The 18861-nt window shown below is 51.0% G+C and overlaps 1 protein-coding gene across 7 annotated transcripts in view; it reads left to right on the forward strand.

Annotated features, from left to right (window-relative positions):
• The window catches only part of LOC139228654 (cation channel sperm-associated auxiliary subunit delta-like), a 362402-nt gene that overhangs the window by 160756 nt on the left and 182785 nt on the right, over positions 1-18861 (forward strand). For all 7 annotated transcript variants that reach the window (XM_070859874.1, XM_070859876.1, XM_070859871.1 and 4 more), the window contains one exon: positions 11201-11253. In XM_070859874.1, coding sequence (XP_070715975.1) covers positions 11201-11253 — 53 coding nt within the window. The remainder of the gene's footprint in view (positions 1-11200; positions 11254-18861) is intronic.

The following is an 18861-nucleotide window of genomic DNA, read 5'->3' on the forward strand; positions in this document are numbered from 1 at the left end:
CACTTTCCCTGCGGTACGACCAACTCGCTACACGTGCTACTCACGTCATTCTCAGCATCGTGGATGCTCCAGAGTGATTCCACTCTCAGCTCCAACTCCGCAACGCGGTCCGTCAGGAGCTGGAGGCGGATACACTTCCCGCATACGTAGTCGTCAGGAACACTGGTGTCGTCCCTGAGTTCCCACATGGTACAGGAGGAGCATAACACGTGACCGAGCTGTCCTGCCATGACTTAACCCTTAGATAAGCAACAACAATGCTGAAGTTTACTCACTGTTATAGAAGAGAAAAAAGAAAAACTACTCACCAATCACCAGCCAATCACTTATCCCCTTGGCTGTGATGTCACTTTTCTGTTTCTTTCTACTTCTTTTTTGCCTTCTCCCTGTAGCTGCACAAGTATGCCTTTCATAGGCCTCTCCACGCACCTCCTCGACGCTGCTCCCGACTGCCGCCGACGCTGGGCCCCGGACTCCCTGCTGTGCCTTTTATAGGCCTCTCCAACGGACCTCCTCGACGCTGCTCACGACTGCCGCCGACGCTCTTGATTTCCTCCTCCCCCGCTATGAAGGTTTGAGCCATCAATGCCGCTGCTTCCCTGGTCAGGTCCTTGGTTTCAATTAGCTTCCTAAAAATCCCGGCATAACCAATGCCCTCAATGAAGAAATCCCGTAACATCTCCCCCCTGCAGGCGTCTGTGAACTTACAGAGGCTGGCCAAGCTCTGAAGGTCCGCAACGAAGTCCGGTATGCTGTGCCTTTCCCGACGTCGGTACGTATAGAATCGGTGTCAGGCCATGTGTATGCTACTCACCGGTTTGAGGTGCTCACCGATCAGTTTGCTGAGCTCCTCGAAGGTCTTGTCCACCGGCTTCTCGGGTGCGAGCAGATCTTTCATCAGCGTGTACGTCTTAGGTCCACAGCTGGTCAATAGTTGCTGTCAGCCGCTGCCACTCCCAGCCAGTCCTTCGTGACAAAACTCTGCTGGAGCCTCTCAACGAAATCGTCCCAGTCCTCACCAATACAGTATCATTCCTCTATGCTATCGGTGGCCATTTTCTTGAGTCGTTGATTCCCGTTTCTCGTCGCCAAATGTTGTGTCCTTACACACTACAGCAAATCAACACGAAGCACATACTGGAGACAAGGTCACTCTGTGACCTGTACCTTTATTCACGGGACCAAGAAGTGATGACCCTGCATGGGACCTCCCTTTATATACCTGGATGACCATGTGAGGAGTGTCTCCCATAAGTTCACCCCCTGTGGTCAAGGTGTGCATTTCTCAGGTGTATACAGTGTACAGTGGTGTTACATAAAGGTTACAGTTATGTGAGGTTACAAACATGACAGTATTTATCCCCTTACTTTCGGAAAAAAGGGATATCAGTGGTTTATGGTCAGTTTCCAATTCAAATTTGAGCCCAAACAGATATTGATGCATTTTCTTTATGCCATAAACACACACTGATGCTTCTTTTTCAATCTTGCTGTAGGCTGTCTTAGCCTCAGACAGACTTCTGGATGCATAAACAACCGGTTACAATTTCCCAGATTCAATAGCTTGTTGCAATACACACCCGACGCCATACGACGATGTATCACATGCTAGTACCAAACGCTTACATGGAGCATACAACACAAGCAATTTGTTTGAGCATAACAACTAGCTTTTACAAAGGCATTTTCTTGGCTTTTGCCCCATACTCATTCATCTCCTTTACGCAGTAAGGCGTGCAGTGCTTCTAACAGTGTGCTGAAACCCAGAAAGACGTTACCAAAGTAGTTCAAGAGTCCTAGAAACGACTGCAGCTCCGTCACGTTCTGTGGCCTCGGTGCGTTCTCGATTGCCTCCGTCTTTGAATCGGTGGGCCTGATGCCGTCCGCCACGATTCTTCTCCCCAGGAACTCCTCTTCAGGCACCAGGAAAATGCACTTTGAGTGTTTTAACCTGAGTCCCACGCGGCTGAGTCGACTAAGAACCTCCTCCATGTTCTGCAGATGCTCGACTGTGTCCTGACCTGTAACCAAGATGTCGTCCTGGAAGACCACTGTGCACGGGACCAACTTCAGTAAGCTTTCCATGTTTCTCTGGAATATCACTGCGGCTGATCGAATCTCAAACGGGCATCTGTTGTAAATGAAGAGACCTTTGTGCGTGTTAATGTAGGTGAGGCCCTTCGATGATTCCTCCAGCTCCTGCGTCATGTAGGCCGAGGTCAAGTCCAGCTTCGTGAACGTCTTTCCTCCCGCCAGTGTTGCAAAAAGGACATCAGCCTTTGGTAGTGGGTATTGATCCTGCAGGGAAAAACGATTGATAGTTACTTTGTAATCACCACAGATTCTGATGGTGCCATCAAAAATTGAGGACTGGAACAATCGGACTGGCTCACTCGTTGAATTTGATCGGCAAAATGATGCCCTCTCGTTGCAGCCAGTCCAGCTCGATCTCTACCCTTTCTCTCATCATGTACGGTACTGCTCTCGCCTTGTGATGGATGGGTCGCGTCCCCGGAATTAGGTGGATCTGCATTTTTGCTGCTTGGAACTTCCTGATGCCTGGTTCGAACAGCGAAGGGAACTTGTTTAAGACCTGGGCACCTGAAATGTCATCAGTGGACGAGAGCGTTTGGACGTCATCCCATTTCCAGCGTATCTTTCCCAACCGGCTCCTGCCGAGCAGCATGGGACCATCGCCCGGTACCACCCAGAATGGTAGCTTGTGCACCGCTCCATTGTAGGAGACCTTTACAGTAGCACTGCCAATTACGGGAATCAGTTCCCTTGTGTAAGTTCTCAGTTTTGTGCAAATGGGAGTCAGGACTGGCCTTGAGACCTTGCTGCACCACAATTTATCAAAAGTCTTTTTGCTCATAATGGTCTGGCTCGCGCCCGTGTCCAGCTCCATTGACACCGGGAGTGCATTTAATTAAACCTTCAGCATTATCGGGGGACACTTTGTGGTAAATGTGTGCACCCCGTATACCTCTGCCTCCTCGGTCTGAGGCTCTGGTTCGTCGTGATCTGCCATGGATCTGTCCTCCTCTGCAACATGGTAGTTTGCAGGATTAGCAGGGTTTGCAGCTCACCTACACATACGTTGGAGATGTCCCATTGTTCCACAGCCCTTGCAAACGTACCCTTTGAAGCGGCATGAATGGAAACGATGATCACTCCCGCAGCGCCAACAAGCTGTTAATGGCCTTGCATTCATCACCCTTGATGGTGGACTCAGACATCTGCGGATGTGCAGCTGCAGGCATGTGGGGCCTGCCCTGTACGTTGCGATTTGAAAACAACATCACTTTGTTCACAGTACTTGTAGCAGCACTCGTGTGCTGAGAGATTTGCTTAGTCTTGTCACTGGTGGCAATGAATGCCTGGGCTATTGCTATGGCTTTACTCAAGGTGGGGTCTCTACAGTCAAAAGTTTGCGAAGTATCACTTCATGGCCAATGCCAAGTACGAAGAAGTCTCTGAGCATGTGCTCGAAATATCGTTCAAATTCGCAATGTCCTGCAAGACATCTTAGCTCGGCGACATAACTCGCCACTTCCTGGCCTTCAGACCTCTTGTAGTTGTAGAACCTGTACCTCGCCATCAGAACGCTTTACTTCGGGTTCAGATGCTCCCGGACCAGTGTGCACAAATCATCGTATGATTTCTCTGTGGGTTTCGCCGGAGCAAGCAGATTTTTCATGAGGCCATACGTTGGTGCCCCGCAGATGGTTAGGAGAATCGCCCTTCGTTTGGCAGCGTTCGCTTCTCCTTCCAGCTCGTTGGCCATGAAGTATTGGTCAAGTTGCTCCACGAAGGTTTCCCAATCATCTCCCTCCGAGAATTTCTCCAGGATGCCCACTGTTCTCTGCATTGTTGGGTTCGTCATCTGTATCTCGTCGCCAGTTGTCATATATGAATAAAGAGTCTGACTGGATACTATGAGCTCAAAGTAAAGTGTGATAGTCTTTTATTGCAGGTCTCCAGAGTGCCTCTCCAGCCTGTGTGGCCTCCTTAAGTACCTGTGCTCCCAAGGGATTATGGGATCCCTTGGGATTCTACGGGATGATCCCTCTGGTGGCTATACAAGGTATATACATATATAACAACAACGGTGTGTGGAACCAATTTCAACAGACTCCATGTTCCTTTGGAAGATGGCTGCAGCCGAGCGTATCCCGAATGGGCATCTGTGATACAAAAATAGTCCCTTGTGCGTGTTAATGCACATTAATTTTTTTCAACGACTCAGCCAGCTCCTGGGTCATGTAAGCGGTGATTAGACCCAGCTTGGTGAATGCCTTTCCCCCTGCTAATGTCACAAAGAGATCATTGGCTTTGGGTAGTGGGTACTGGTCCTGTAATGAAACTTGGATGATCGTTGCCTTGTAGTCGCCGCAGATTCTGACCGTGCCATCGCTCTTAAGTACCGGAACAATCGGGCTGGCCCATTCGTTCAATTCGACTGGTGATATGATTCCCTCGCGTTGAAGTCTGTCCAATTCGATCTTCACTTTCTCCCTCATCATGTAAGGGACCGCTCGAGCAGGCACTTGGCGCCTGTGAAGTTACCGATGCCTGGTTCAAATGGGAATGGGAACTTGCTCAGCACTTAAGCACAGGAAGCATTGTCCACTGAAGATAGTGCTTTGACGTCTTCCCAGTTCCACCGAATCTTCCCCATCCAGCTTCTGCCAAGCAGCGTTGGCCCGTCGCCTGGTACAACCCACAGTGCAATTCGTGTATCTCTCCATCGTAGGATACTTTTATGTTCACACTGCCGATAACTGGGATCAGTTCCTTGGTGTAAGTGCGCAGCTTTGTCTGAATCGGGCTCAGCTTGGGTCTTTGTTCTTTGTTGCCCCACAGCCTCTCAAATGCCTTCTGGCTCATAAGTGACTAACTCGCCCCCGTGTCCAACTCCATGGAACAGGAATGCCATTTATCTTGACTTTTATCATCATGGGGGGACTTTTGGTAATGAAGGTGTGCACCCCGTGCACTGGTTCCTCGGGCTGAGTTGCCTCTCTAGCTTGGACTTTATGATCCTTGCTGGATCGGAAACCTCCTGCCGACTCCTCTGCCATGCTCAGGTTGATTAGGATGCCAATGAGTCGCAGTTCTTCTGCACATTCGCTGTGGGTGGCCCTTTTGACCGTAGCCTTTGCACACATAGTGTCTGAATCAACACAGACCGGCCCGATGGTTACCCCCGCAACGCCAGCATGTTAAACGATTCACATTTACACCCCTTGGCAGACTCTGAGTCGGACTAATTCTTTGATCAACAGTTATTTTCTGCACTGTACTTGCCAGTGAGTTTTGATTCTGGGAGAATCTCAACATTGAGGTCGTGAACACCTGGCTTAAGGTGATGGTCCGCTTCACGTCCCGTCCCGTCGCGAAAACGGCCCGCAACACATTGTTGAGGAATTCGCCAAATTCGCACGGTTCTGCGAGCCTTCGTACGTCTGCGACATATTCTGCTAAATTCTGGCCTTCAGTGTGTGTAGAAGCGATACCTGGCCAACGAAACCCGAGTAAAGGCTTCACCCTCTGTAAACTTTTCTAAACTACCAATGGCAGCCATCTCTGCGTGTAAGTCCGTGATCTGTTCTCATCGCTAGCTAATGTATCTACTTATCGGTAGAATATCTCTACGAGGCCTAGTGCTGTGCTTGAACTACTGTGACCTTAGTCTTTTTATTGTAACTCAGAGTAAGGCAGCAATGTGGTGATCAGCCTTTTATACAGCTCTTTGCCTAGGCCTCCCACAGTTGCGCCCTCTAGTGATACCACCATAAATTATGTACAGACTATATATATATATGACACTTTAGGCCCCTGCCACAAACTCCATACCCTTCGCACTGATTTCTTCCCCTTACTTGGACATTGCCTCAGGAAGTACCAGACTGTTTGCAACCTTGGCATCCTAATCAACCTGAGCTGAGCTTTCAATCCATATCCTCGCCATCACAGAGATCACTTCCATCTCTATCTGCCTATCTACTGCTGAAACCTTCATCCATTCCTTTGTCGCATCCAGACTGCTCTATCTTATCCTGCATCATCCCACTCACTCACCATGGCCCCGTGGACAGGTGGGTACCTATGATGTTCCCATAGTGGCAGATGTGCCCCCCATCCATATTTAAATAATCAACTCCACCTGACCTGTATATTCCAGTAGGTCCAGGCTTGGATTAATTGCTGGTATCAGGCCCCACAGAATTTGTGGGACAGTGTGTTCAATGATGGTCCAGTAACTGCATATGCATCATTGTATATTTGCTCAGTGACTGTTCATGGCTGTCTTATTTGTATCACAAGTCAGGGCTTCATTTGGCCTTCCAAAAGCTATCTTTGTTGTGTACTTTCTCCATCAAATAATCTTGCCACAGTGGATTGCCATAAATCAAGGCATCATAACTGCTGCTGGTAAATGGATATTTTTGACTTGCACAATCTTACTTTGTGATCAAATATTACCTATGCGTTGATCTGTTTCAGTACATGAAAGCCATTGCGCTGCATGGAGTAGCCCATATTACCACATGTGTGTCATCAGTAACATACTGGATTTTGTAGTAGAGAGCCATCTGAAAAAAATGCATTGCCTTTTCAATCTGCTGCCAGTAACCTATGCTGTCCTTCTGGTCCTCTTTCTCAGGCAGTTCCTCAGAGTCCAGGATGACTCCTTCTGGTGAAGATAAGTTAGAAATCATGGGCTGGATTTTTGGCTGGCTTGTGCCTCTGTTTGCGCCCCAGAGGGGCAGTAAAGGTGTATAAATGCCTACTGCAAAGTGGTCAGCTTTTACCGCCCGGCCGGCAGATTCGGCTCAGGGTTTCCGACAGCAAAATTAGGTGCTAAAGCCGCATTTAACGTCCCACCCAAGTGACGCCTGAAAAAACAGTCTGTACCACAGTCAAGTAGGCGCTATTTTCTACATGTTTTCTACATTGAGGGAGGAGGATCCTAAATCGGAGGTCACATTGACTACAACATTCGCGCACAGCATGCCGAGTGAAGTTCAGACTTTAAAGCAAAAGATTTATCTGCCATTACAGTGTCCTTACAATTTCAGGGAAATAATTTAATGGGGGCATTACTAGTTCTCTAGCGTATCCTGCTCCATGCTATTGCTAGGTGACATCAAGATAGAAGGGCTCTTAGCCATATCAGCCCATGGATGAGGCCTAAAATGTCTGGGGAGGATCCCTTACCCCCCCCCCCCCCCCCAGGGATTTACAGGCAGCATCGCTCATACCTCCAGCTCTATGAGGAGCAGTGCATGAGAATGCGCTTCCAAAAGGAAGTGCTCACAGAGACATGCCGTCTCCTACAGGCAGACCCGCAGCCTTACAGTGGCAACAGGACTGTGCTGCCCATCGCTGTGAAGGTTACTGGCCCTGGCCTGCTATGCATCCGGCTCCTTCCAGGCTGCAGCAGGAGACATATGTAGCATCTCTCAATATGCTGCACATCGCTGCATTCGCAAAGGCTGTCTACGCCCGCAGAATGGACTATATAACATTCCCAATGAGCAGTGAGAGCCAGAATGAGCATAGCATCATGAGCATGTGGGTTTGGCAGAATTGCGGACTTCACAAGAGTTCAAGGAGACTGTACACGTGTGACCATTACACAACGCAGAGGTATTCAGAAACAGAAAGGGATACCACTCCCTAAACGTGCAGCTGGTGTGCGACCACACGCAGTGCATCCTCTCAGTGAATGCCCACTAACCAGGGAGTGCACATGATGCTTTCGTTTTGGTGAGAGCACTGTCTCACGATTGCTTCGGCCACCATGGGAATGGCGCGGCTGGCTGCTCGGGGACAAAGGATATGTCCAAGCCATGTGGCGTATGACCACTACCCCCGCCTGCCCCCCCCCCCCACAACCCCACCATAGAAATGGAGCAGCGATACAATGAGAGCCATGCGGCCACCCGCAACATCAACAAACAGACAATAGATGTGCTGAAGCAGCGTTTCTGATGCCTGGACCACTCTGGAGACAACATTCATTACTCCCCACAACTGGTCTCGGAATTTTTTGTGGTGTGCTGCATGCTACACAAGTTGGCCATCATGAGGGGCCAGGCATTGCCAGTGGGGATTGCAGCCCCCCCGCCCCCCCCTCAGGAACAGGAGGACGATGAACAGGAGTCTGGCGAGGCCCTGAATGGCCAGCCACACCATCCACGGGTGAGGCAGCGTGGAGATGCTGCCGGACCAGGAGCCATACGTTGGTAGCTCATAATGGATCGGTTCTCTTGAATGGAGGAAGATGAGAGATGCAGCTAATACTGGCCATAATAACACCTATTCGGTGAAGTTTACAATGATACACAAGATGCTAATGGCAAACGGTCAATGTAACATTTTACTGAAACAAACAAATAAACAAACACATCCCCCCCAAAAAAAATACAATGTCCTGTTGCAACGCACTCAACCACAATGAAGGCAGCAATGTACCTTAACTATATACAGGTCTGATTAACAATTTTCAGTGCATGACCCCAACATGGTCCTAGTCCTGAATCAGACTTGGCCTAAACTTTCCCCCCATTAACCTTTACACCCTCCCCCATGCCTACTGCTCCTCCTCAATCAGGTCTTAGTGCCTACATCAAGGCTGGTTGAGGGCTGCTGTGTGTGTGGGCCAGACAGTACAGACAACCTATGATGACCCCATGGACCAGCTTTGGGCCTGGAAGTCTCGGCTGCGAACTCCTCCGCATGAGCATCAACAGCAGCAGTCTGTGATGGCTCTGGTGTGGACCACGTTAGGTGCAAGGTCAGAGTGGCAGTGGTGGGTGCCGGAATGCTGTCATCTTGAGGAAGGACAGCACCTTCCATTTCCAGGGGATCACTGCCACTCTCACAAGGCTGAGCCTCAGCATCCGGAGCATGATGTGTGACCACAACTTGCTGGCCTGCTTCGGCACTGTCACTTCCACTTTGGACTGTGGAGAACACAGAGAGGATGGCAGCAGTCAGTGATCGCATGGCATCACCTAGCTGTTACGTGATTTGTGCCTGCGATCCAATAGCTGCTGCCCTGTCACCCATGGCATGTGTCATCCCCTCTGGAACTCCACTATCACTGCTGGAGTCCATCTGCCTCTGTGAGCAGCCAAGGATGGGCTTGCTGGAGTCCTGATATGTACGGGCAATGCATGAGGTTGCCTCCGCCACACTCACAGTAAATGCATCGATGCTCTGCGGTACCCTGCTCAATGCACTCATGAGGTCGCGGTGCATTTCCATGTTCTCCCTGGACATAGCCACCAAGTTCAGGTCCACGTCTGCCTGTCTCTGAGCAGGACTACTGGGCCGACTCACCCTCCAGGGAGCTGGTCTCCGAGCTTCCCCTCCCGCTCGGCGTTGCTGTAAGCCACTTGGGGCCAGGAGCCTCAGATTCATCAAAGCCCTCAAAGGAGACGCCCCCCCTCGATGTTGTGTCCCCGTTCAGTGGGATTGATGGGGTCTCCCGCTCAGGGAGCACACTGTCATCCACTCCCTCGTCATCTCTCCCATCCCTGTTGACCGCTCATGGGAAGATTGCTGTGCTTCTGGCTGGTCATCTGTAAGCACAAAGCAACAGACGTGTGACTAGCAGAGGGGAGGGGGCAGGCTGATAAGAAGAAGGAGGCATTGTACATCTATATGTAAAGGAGCTAGGCCACTTGATATTAGGCGTCAAGGAACTCGCATCAATCGCAAAAGCCATTCACATACCATCACTACCCATCGAGGGCTCAGCCTCGCCACCGGCCACCACACGAACTGGGGTGCCCATGATACTCGCTGCTCCACCTCAGTGAGGTCTTGCAGATCAGGCTTTCCACCTCTGGTCTGCTGCTGCTCCAGGCGATTATGCAATAACCTGACCAACAATAAGAGCAAGAAGAAGGGTTGAGTAAGTGTGCAGCTCCTCTTGGTCACATGGCTTTCATAGTAGATTAGCTGCTACTGTCATTATAATCTACGTGGCTGCGGACTGAGCATGTTGAAAGACTGGGAGGAGGTGAGAGCCAGGTAGCATTGTGGCTCAGGGTCACATTTGGGTAACACATATCAACAGTGTAAGGGGAGTGTGAGGAGGGGTCACAATGATTAGGGGACAAGAGGGTCTGCGGCACTTGAATGCACAGGGCATGGCTGGTGAACTGAGCCTCCAGCTTTCAGGTGGCTTAAACAACCCACACCATGGTCTGGAACACATAGAGAAGGGGCAGCTCTGTCAAAGACTTTACTTTGTGCGAGACAATGATCTTGCAACCATAACAGGTGTCCATAAATGTAAAGGGTACTCACCCTGACAACCCTCGTGAGGTCGTTAAACTTCTTGCGGCATTGGGTGCCAGTTCTAGCCACCATATCTGCCACTGACACCTCCAGCGCTATCTCCCTCCAAATCCTCCTGAAGACCCTTGGCACGACCTTCTTCCTCCCACGAGGTGCAGTGGAGGCCACCTCCTCTCAATGGCCTGAACTAGAGCCTCAGCGGCCATTGCAGAGAAGTGGCGTGCTCTCTGATGTCCCTCTGGCTGCGCCATGTCTCCCACTCTGAGCGAAGTGGGCTGGTGGAAGCAAGCAAGTGAAATCGGTGCGCCCTGAACTTTTGCCTGGGCCCAAGAAGGTTCGAGCGCATCTGCATATGCACAAAATGTAGAGCATTTTTTGCATCAAGGTTTTCGGCTGGGGTGGCCAAGCACAGGTATGTAATGCCTGATTTAGCGCCCGATCATTGAACCTCAGTTTCAGTCGAATTTTACAGATCGAGATGTAAACTTTTTCCAGGCACTATCAGGACCGACCCGCTGTGATTAACGCCTCGAAATCATCAAACCCGAAAATCCAGCCCCATTTCTTGGGAGATGGTACATCTCTGTCACTGCCTTCCTAGGCTTACGCTAAAGCCCAACTGGAACCTTGTGCATGGTGCCGAATGAATAGAAATGCAGCAAAATTCATCTCTGTCCTTTTTTCTGGATCACTCCCACTTTCTCTCCATATTGCTCCAATCAGCAGTGACAATTGAAAATAAATCCTACTAAGCTAAGATAGCTTGGCATATAAATATATATGTTCGTATAATTTATAATTTTGCATAATGATGATTTGTTGTGTATATATAGTGCAATCATCCATGCCACATTTTACAGAACAATTTGTCTGTTTGCAGACCACATTCATCAGTGTTGGATGTCCACCATCTAAAGAGATAAAAGTATCCAAGTAAGTGATGGTACATTTTAACATAATAAAGCTATTTCAACCCAACAGATGGATTCAATTGCTGCATATTTTAAAATAATTAAAAAGTTATAGAATTCAGTATATTTGCATACATAATGTGGTATTTTGAATCAGATGACTAAAGTAAGAGCAGCATCGCATGAACAGACTCTCTGCAGTGTCACAGCCTGACCGTCCTCCCTAAGCAGAAGACTCAGGATCCAATGCTTCCTTTTGTCCCAGAAAAAGTCAACAGGTTTCTTCTGTATCTTGGCGACAAATTCAGGTGGAGGAATCAAAGTGACCAAACGGTACCACAGCATAGCGGCCACCAATTGATTTATGACCAGCGCTCGACCCCTGTAGGACAACATACATAAGTGCATAAGAACATAAGAAATAGGAGCAGGAGTAGGCCATTTGGCCCCTCGAGCCTGCTCTGCCATTCAATAAGATCATGGCTGATCTGATCCTGACCTCAATTCCACTTCCTCGCCCTCTCCCCATAACCCTTGACTCCCTTATTGTTCAAAAATCTGTCTATCTCCACCTTAAATATGTTCAATGACCCAGCCTCCACAGCTCTCTGGGGTAGAGAATTCCAAAGATTCACGACCCTCTGAGAAAAGAAAATCCTCCTCATTTCCATTTTCCTTATGTGTTAAGGAAAATTGTTAAATAATAATTGAAATACCACAATTTATTGATCCTGTTCACTGATGTAAACATTAATGAACAGCAACTCTGGGTTGTTATCAAATCAAACCTGTCTTTCACAAATCAGATCCTTCTCATTTTTGAGGACTTTTTTTTAGCCAGTGTGGACTTGCAATAATTTTCCTTTTCGTTAACCTTAATCAGGCATTCTGAGGAAGTGTACAAACATCGAATCCAGGTGACAAAATGCATCCCGAACCCAAATGCGCGCAGAGTCCCGAAGATGTACTTGTCATCCACCCTGTTGAATACCTTCTCCTGATCCAGGAAAAGAAAGGTGACTGACAGACCAGCCCTCTGGGAATGGTGGACCAGGTCCCAGACCAAATGGATGTTGTCTTGGATGGTCTGGCCCGGGACCGTGTAGGACTGGTCGGGGTGGATCATGGGCCAGCACAGTGCCAAGGCGAGCAGACATTGCCCTGGCAAAGATTTTGTAGTCCGTGCTGAGGAGGGAGACCGGGCATCAGTTCTTAACTAGGCAGAGATCACACCTCTTGGGCAGCAGAACGATGACTGCCCTGCGCCAAGAGAGGGGCATCTCCCTGATCACCAGACATTGCCACAGGACCCGTGTGTCATTGCCCCTCCGGGACATCCCAGAACATACTGTGGAACTCCCCAGTCAGCACATCCAGCCCCGGGGACTTACATCTCAAGAGCTGGTCGAGGGCACTGTTCAGCTCCGCCATGCTTAGCGGAGCATCAAGCTATTCGGCGCCCTTCAAGCTGACCTTCGGCAGGTCCTCCCACAAATCTGTGTGAGCATCCATGCTGGATGGATCGGGAGAAAACAGAGCCCCATAATAGGTATGGGCCTTGGCTCTGATGCCCTCCAGATCAGAGACCAGGTATCCGTCACTGGCCAGCAGCCCCAAGAGCTTCTTATGAACCCCTTGCCTTTTTCCCTGCGAGCAGAAGAAGGGGTAGCCACGGTCCAGGTCCTGAAGAACTTGGATCCGTGAAGTCACATACACACCTCGACCTGACAAGCTGCAGGTCCTTCAGCGTGTCCTTCTTTCCTTTGTACACCTTCGATGTCTTGGCTAAAACAGGACTCCAGATCGAGCACCTCCTTCTCCAATCACCCAACCTGGACCTTCCATCTCTTGGTCGATCCCCTCGTATACACCTAAAAGAAGAGACAGACGTGAGCCTTGCTCACATCCCACCATAGCCTCAAGGAGGGGGAAGATCTTCTGCTTCCTTTTCCAGTCGGCCCAGAATCGACGGAACAAATCCAGGAACCGCTTGCCGTCCAGCAGCAGGTTGTTAAAATGCCAATACACAGACCCCACCCGTGTGCAGAGTGGAATGAGCTCCGCCCACACCAGGTGGTGGTCCGAACATGGTACCCGCGGCATGGAATCCGCCAGAATGCGGGAGACCGGCGCCATGTTCGGACCACCACCTGATGTGGGCGGAGCTCGTTCCACTCTGCACGGGAAATGTAAAAGCGGTTGTTTCTGGACCTTCCAGACCTCACATGAATGAAGGTGCTTGAGTCGGGTTGGAGATTTTGCCAGACCTCCACCAAGTTAAAAGACCCGACTAGGTCCCTCAACTTCCCCATCGCCGCCATGTTGCGCAGGGCATCAGAGCGGTCCCCAAACTCTCCGGCCAAAAATGGTGGGCCAGCAAGATCACATTCCCACAAGAAGTGGTCGCAAAGTGGCTCATGCAGTCCCCTGCTTACCATTCCAGGAGCCACGTAGCCTCAACTCCCGGAACAGTCCGACTTTCCTGCAGGAAGCACATTGCATACTTCCCTTCCTAAAGGAGCGGACCTGATGAGCAGCGCCAGCTCCGACCATCTGTCAATGGCAAGCTAGAATTTATTGCAATGACCAGAAATTCCTGGAGCTCCTCAAAGGGGAAGAGGGGAGACTCGGTAGGGGGCACGATGGCATGATGGCAGCAGTCAGTGATCGCATGGCGTCACCTAGCTGCTACGTGGCTTGTGCCTGCGGTGCAATAGCTGCTGCCACGTCACCCATGGCACGCGTCATCCCCTCTGGAACTCCACTACCACTGCTGGAGCCCATCTACCTCTGTGAGTGGCCAAGGATGGGCTCACTGGGGTCCTGATATGTATGGCAATGTGTGAGGTTGCCTCCGCCACACTCACAGCAAATGCATCGATGATCTGCGGCACCCTGCTCAATGCACCAATGAGGTCGCGGTGCATTTCCATGTTCTCCCTGGACATAGCCACAAAGTTCAGGTACACATCTGCCTGTCTCTGAGCAGGACTACTGGGCCGACACACCCTCCGGGGAGCTGGCCTCAGAGCTTCCCCTCCCGCTTGGCGTTGCTGTAAGCCACTTGGGGCCAGGAGCCTCAGACTCATCAAAGCCCTCAAAGGAGACGTCGTCCCCCGATGTTGTGTATCCATTCAGTGGGATTGATGGGGTCTCCCGCTCAGGGCGCACACTGTCGGCCGCTCCCTCATCATCTCCCCTGTCTCTGTCGAACGCTCATGGGAAAGCTGCTGTGCTTCTGGCTGGTCATCTGTAAGCACAAAGCAACAGACGTGTGGTTAGCAGCAGGGGAGGGGGCAGGCTGATAAGAAGGAGGCATTGTACATCTATATGTAAAGGAGCTAGGCCACTAGATATTAGGCGTCAAGGAACTCGCATCAATCGCAAAAGCCATTCACATACCTTCACTACCCATCGGGGGCTCAGCCTCGCCACCAGCCACCACACGATCTGGGGTGCCCATGAGGGCCGACACTCGCTGCAGGTGATGGACTCCAAATCGTCCCCAGTGCTCTCAACCGAGTTGCCGTCCTCCTCTAGGAGGTCGTCGGCAGCGGCCGACCTGTGCACCGCACAGGGTGAGGCGAATGGCTCAGTCCCACCACTGTCACGATCCTACCCCCATGATCGACAACAGAGGAGTCTTCCCTGGGCTCTTCCGGGGGGCTTGGGTCGGAGGGCAGCACCGGGATGTATGCTGAAACGTGGGAAAAAAAACATCTTAAGTCCCACACCAGGCACAAAAGTGGGAGACAGAAAGGAGTGGGAGCCACCCACTGACCCAGCGGACAGGGGGTTTCTATTAAAATCGTTGACCAGGTTGAGCAACTCCTGGAAGATGTCAGGGTGTGGCTGGGCAAGCTTAACTTCGTCAACCTCGTCCATCCCAGCCTCCAGAATACCTGACCCGGTGACGAGCAACGGTGTTTGTTTTGGGTGGATCCGTGGGCCCTCCCCATGGGTGGGGCTTCCTTTCTATCCCCGGGAGGCACAGCTGTCTCATCCTCCCATGGTATGGGTGACTCCTGCCGATTGTGCATGGTGATGATGGTGGGGGGGGTGACTTGCAGGTTCCGCGATTGCCGCTGTCGCATCGTCCGCAGAGGGGCATAGGTCTTCCTCTGCTTTCAAGGAGTGGCCCCTTTGGCTCTTCCTCCCAGAGGGATGGAGAGGGAGTGAGACATCCATGTTGGCAGAGGCCTCCACCTACACATTCTCCTTCTGTTCCTGGCTCCCAATCTTGCCCACCGTGTGCCCCTTATTAAGGGCCAGAAACACCGCCTGCTGAGACCTCAGGAAGAATACAGCTTTCCGGTACATTTCCAAGATGGCATCAATGGCTGAAGGGCCGACAACCCCAGCCATGGTCATGTTGGAGTGAGTGTAACTCTTTACCCCATGTATTTTGGTGATAAGGTTGAAAGGTAGCAGGGCAGCTGTAGGGGCTGGAGCTGCTATGCCCACATATATCCTTGCTTGCCCCATCACCGGCAAAGATGGTTATTGCTGTTAATTAAGGGCTACACTCACCAAGTTTTAGGCCTGAGATTAGTATGGCCTTTTTTTTTTCCAACATAGAGGTTTTAGAGAGGAAAAAAGGTAAAAAAAAACACCTCCCCCTGTTATGTCAGGTTATGAGAGCATCTCCTCTATGCTCAAAAAAGAGAAAGGAACAATAATAACAAAGGGAGAGGTTGCCTGTCAAGAGTGAGAGAGAAAGAGAGAGGGAAGGAAGGAAAGAAAGAGGGAGGCTGTAGCGATGGGACGGGCTCGATGGGTGGGTGTGTTTCAGGGGTGCCCTTTCTCATCGTTAAATACAAGTCTTTAGGATCTTCGTGTTAGGTGAAGGAGATGACTTCGCCCGGACAGCTGGAACTGCCCAGACACAGTCCTCCACTAAATCTTGTTAATGAGAATAGAATAGAAAGACAAAGCTTCACCCAGGCAGCTCCAGCTGTTCTGGCCCAGGCAATGAGGGGCTGGGGGCAGTGTTTATAAGTGTGTGCGGCCTAGTTTATTTTGAAAGAGCACACACATCTCTCACAATTTTTCAGCCTTTATTTTCTTTCTTCCCCCCCCTACTTACAGGTAATAGTTTTGATGAGAACATGCACCAACACCCACCTTATGTTGGTAATAGTCTCCCTCCTTCCAAGTAGATGTTATTTTCTTCTAGTCGCCCAGCGATAGGTGGACATAAGAGCTCTGGAATTGAGCACTTTAACTTAAAACAATCATCTGGGCTTTCTCAGGGAGCTCTCGGGGCAGGAGGGAGGTGGGAACGGGGCGGTGTGAGTCCGCACCAAAGGCGTCACATCATCCCTCCCCTTCTTTTAAAGGGGAGGGACACTGCAAACCATGGAGCCACCTGTGTGATCCCCCACTGGGCCATCAGGGAGGGTTTCGGCCAGGCTATTCTGTTGGTGGCCCGGCCAAACCAGCAGCCGCCATTGTCGGGCTGACTCCAAAATCGGCCGACAATAAGAAAAATATGGCGGCTGTGGCGCAAGGCCCTCCTCTTTAAGGTTGGCCGGGGCACCCCTGCCACCACAGCTTTGTATCCCACCAACCTTACTGCCACCAACCCGGGCAGAAATTTCCCTCACAGGGCTCAAAGTGGTCGGCGCGCAGGTCAATTACATCATCACCATATGCACCAACACCCGGGGCAAAAATTATGGGGCGTGGCACAAAGCTGTTTTCACCTGTGGCATCCTGGGCGCAATTCCAGGTGGGTCGCTTCCACTGTCTGCCTCCCAGAGGCACTAATGGGCCTTTTGGAAAGGGGCAATTTTGGCCCAATAGTCTTTCGAAGCCATTATTCACAGAGACATATGGGCCGAAATTGCCCATTCCCTTAAGGTCTGTTACCACCGGAAATCGGCGGCCACCTTGCGGAATGGAATGGCCGGCGACTTTGTGGAATGGCCACCACTCGCCCAATTACCCTGCCACAGTTTCCCGGTAGTAACCATCACCACACTGCTTCCCCCCACTGCTGGCCAGCACACCTAAGTGTGCCAGAAGAGCGTGCACCACCGAGGTCCCGGGCTGGAAGCCACATTCTGCTATCAAAATCTTCCGACTGTGCAACAGTGCCAAGAGTAGGTTTTTTTGGGTGATGCATAGTTCCTGATGCATACCGCCAGCGTTCCTAAAAGGTCTGTTGGTTTTTGTTGCATTCGCGTCGCCGACTATTTCCCCGTCTTTGAGAACCAATGCGAGACTACAGTGCGCGATTGTTTAAGAGTGCTGGAGCACCGCCACCAGTAGAACAGGGAGCCGACATCGAGGACTTGGAGAGGGGTTGGAAATGGGGGCGGTGCTGGCAGGCCAACACCTCCTGTACATTGTGCATTCTATCGAGACATGCAGGAGAAGGCAGCGCCGGGTCCAACGCCTGCAGAGGCAGTGGGCAAGGGCCGCAACAATCATGGTGGCCCAGCATGGAGAGGTCCAGGGAGGTGGCAACAGAGGGAGACCAGAGAGCTGCCACAGGAAGGCCCAGAGCAAGGAGGAGAGTGAGGTACGCGGACCCCCCGCATCAGATACTGGGCAAGCAGGCCAGGAGGCAGCCTGCAGCGGAGGCAGATGCTGGGCAGCAGCAGCCTGCAGAGGCAGAGGAGCCAGCAGACCAGCAGGGAGATGCCAATGAGGCAGAAGACAGAGCAAGACGGCTGCATAAACGTGTGGAAAGCCATATCGACAAAGGATCATCCGTCACCAGTTCTCTTACAGGGACTTGAATGATAATTCCTGCGCAGACTACAATTCCGCAAGGATGTAGGGACAGAGCTCTGCAATCTCCTGCAGGCAGGTTTGGAGCCGCAAACACGGGTGAAGACTGTCATGTTTGTAACCTTCACATAACTGTAACCTTTATGAAACAACACTGTACACTGTATACACCTGAGAAATGCACACCTTGACCACAGGGGATGAACTTGTGGGAGACACTCCTCACCTGGTCATCCAGGTATATAATGGGAAGACCCACGCAGGGTCAAGACTTCTTGGTCCTGTGAATAAAGGTGCAGGTCACAGAGTGACCTTGTCTCCAGTATGTGCCTCGTGTTGATTTGCTGTAGTGTGTAAGGACACAACAAAGACAGCCCTGAGCATGGCATCCAATCTTTTATGTCACTGGGTCCTTCCAAGCTGCCAATCGGAAATCAACATTTCGCAGTTTGCAGCCCATACATCGATATGGGAGGTCACAGATGCTCTCCATTGGAGGAGGGCCAATTACGTCTCCTTCCCTATGAGCAGGGACAAGCGGTTGGAGCGGCAGACTGGATTCCTGCGCATTGTGGGCTTCCCCAGAATCCAGGGGTTCATTGATTGCAACCTGTCGGTCTGAGGGCACCGCAACATACTCCCAAGCAATTCAGAAACCGCAAGGGATTCCACTCCCTCAATGTTCAACTGGCTTGCGACCACAACCGCAAAATTATGCAAGTGGATGCCCGGTTTCCTGGCAGCAGCCACATTTCTTTAATTCTGCGGCAAAGCGGTCTGCCAGGCCTCTGGCCCGAATCAAGATTGCGGCTGGCTCCTCAGCGACAAGGGCTAAGCACTGAGCACTTGGCTCATGACTCCTCTTCGCAACCCTAAAACTGCTGCACAGCAC

Source organism: Pristiophorus japonicus, chromosome 18, assembly GCF_044704955.1.
Source record: "Pristiophorus japonicus isolate sPriJap1 chromosome 18, sPriJap1.hap1, whole genome shotgun sequence".
Taxonomy (NCBI): Eukaryota; Metazoa; Chordata; class Chondrichthyes; family Pristiophoridae; genus Pristiophorus; species Pristiophorus japonicus.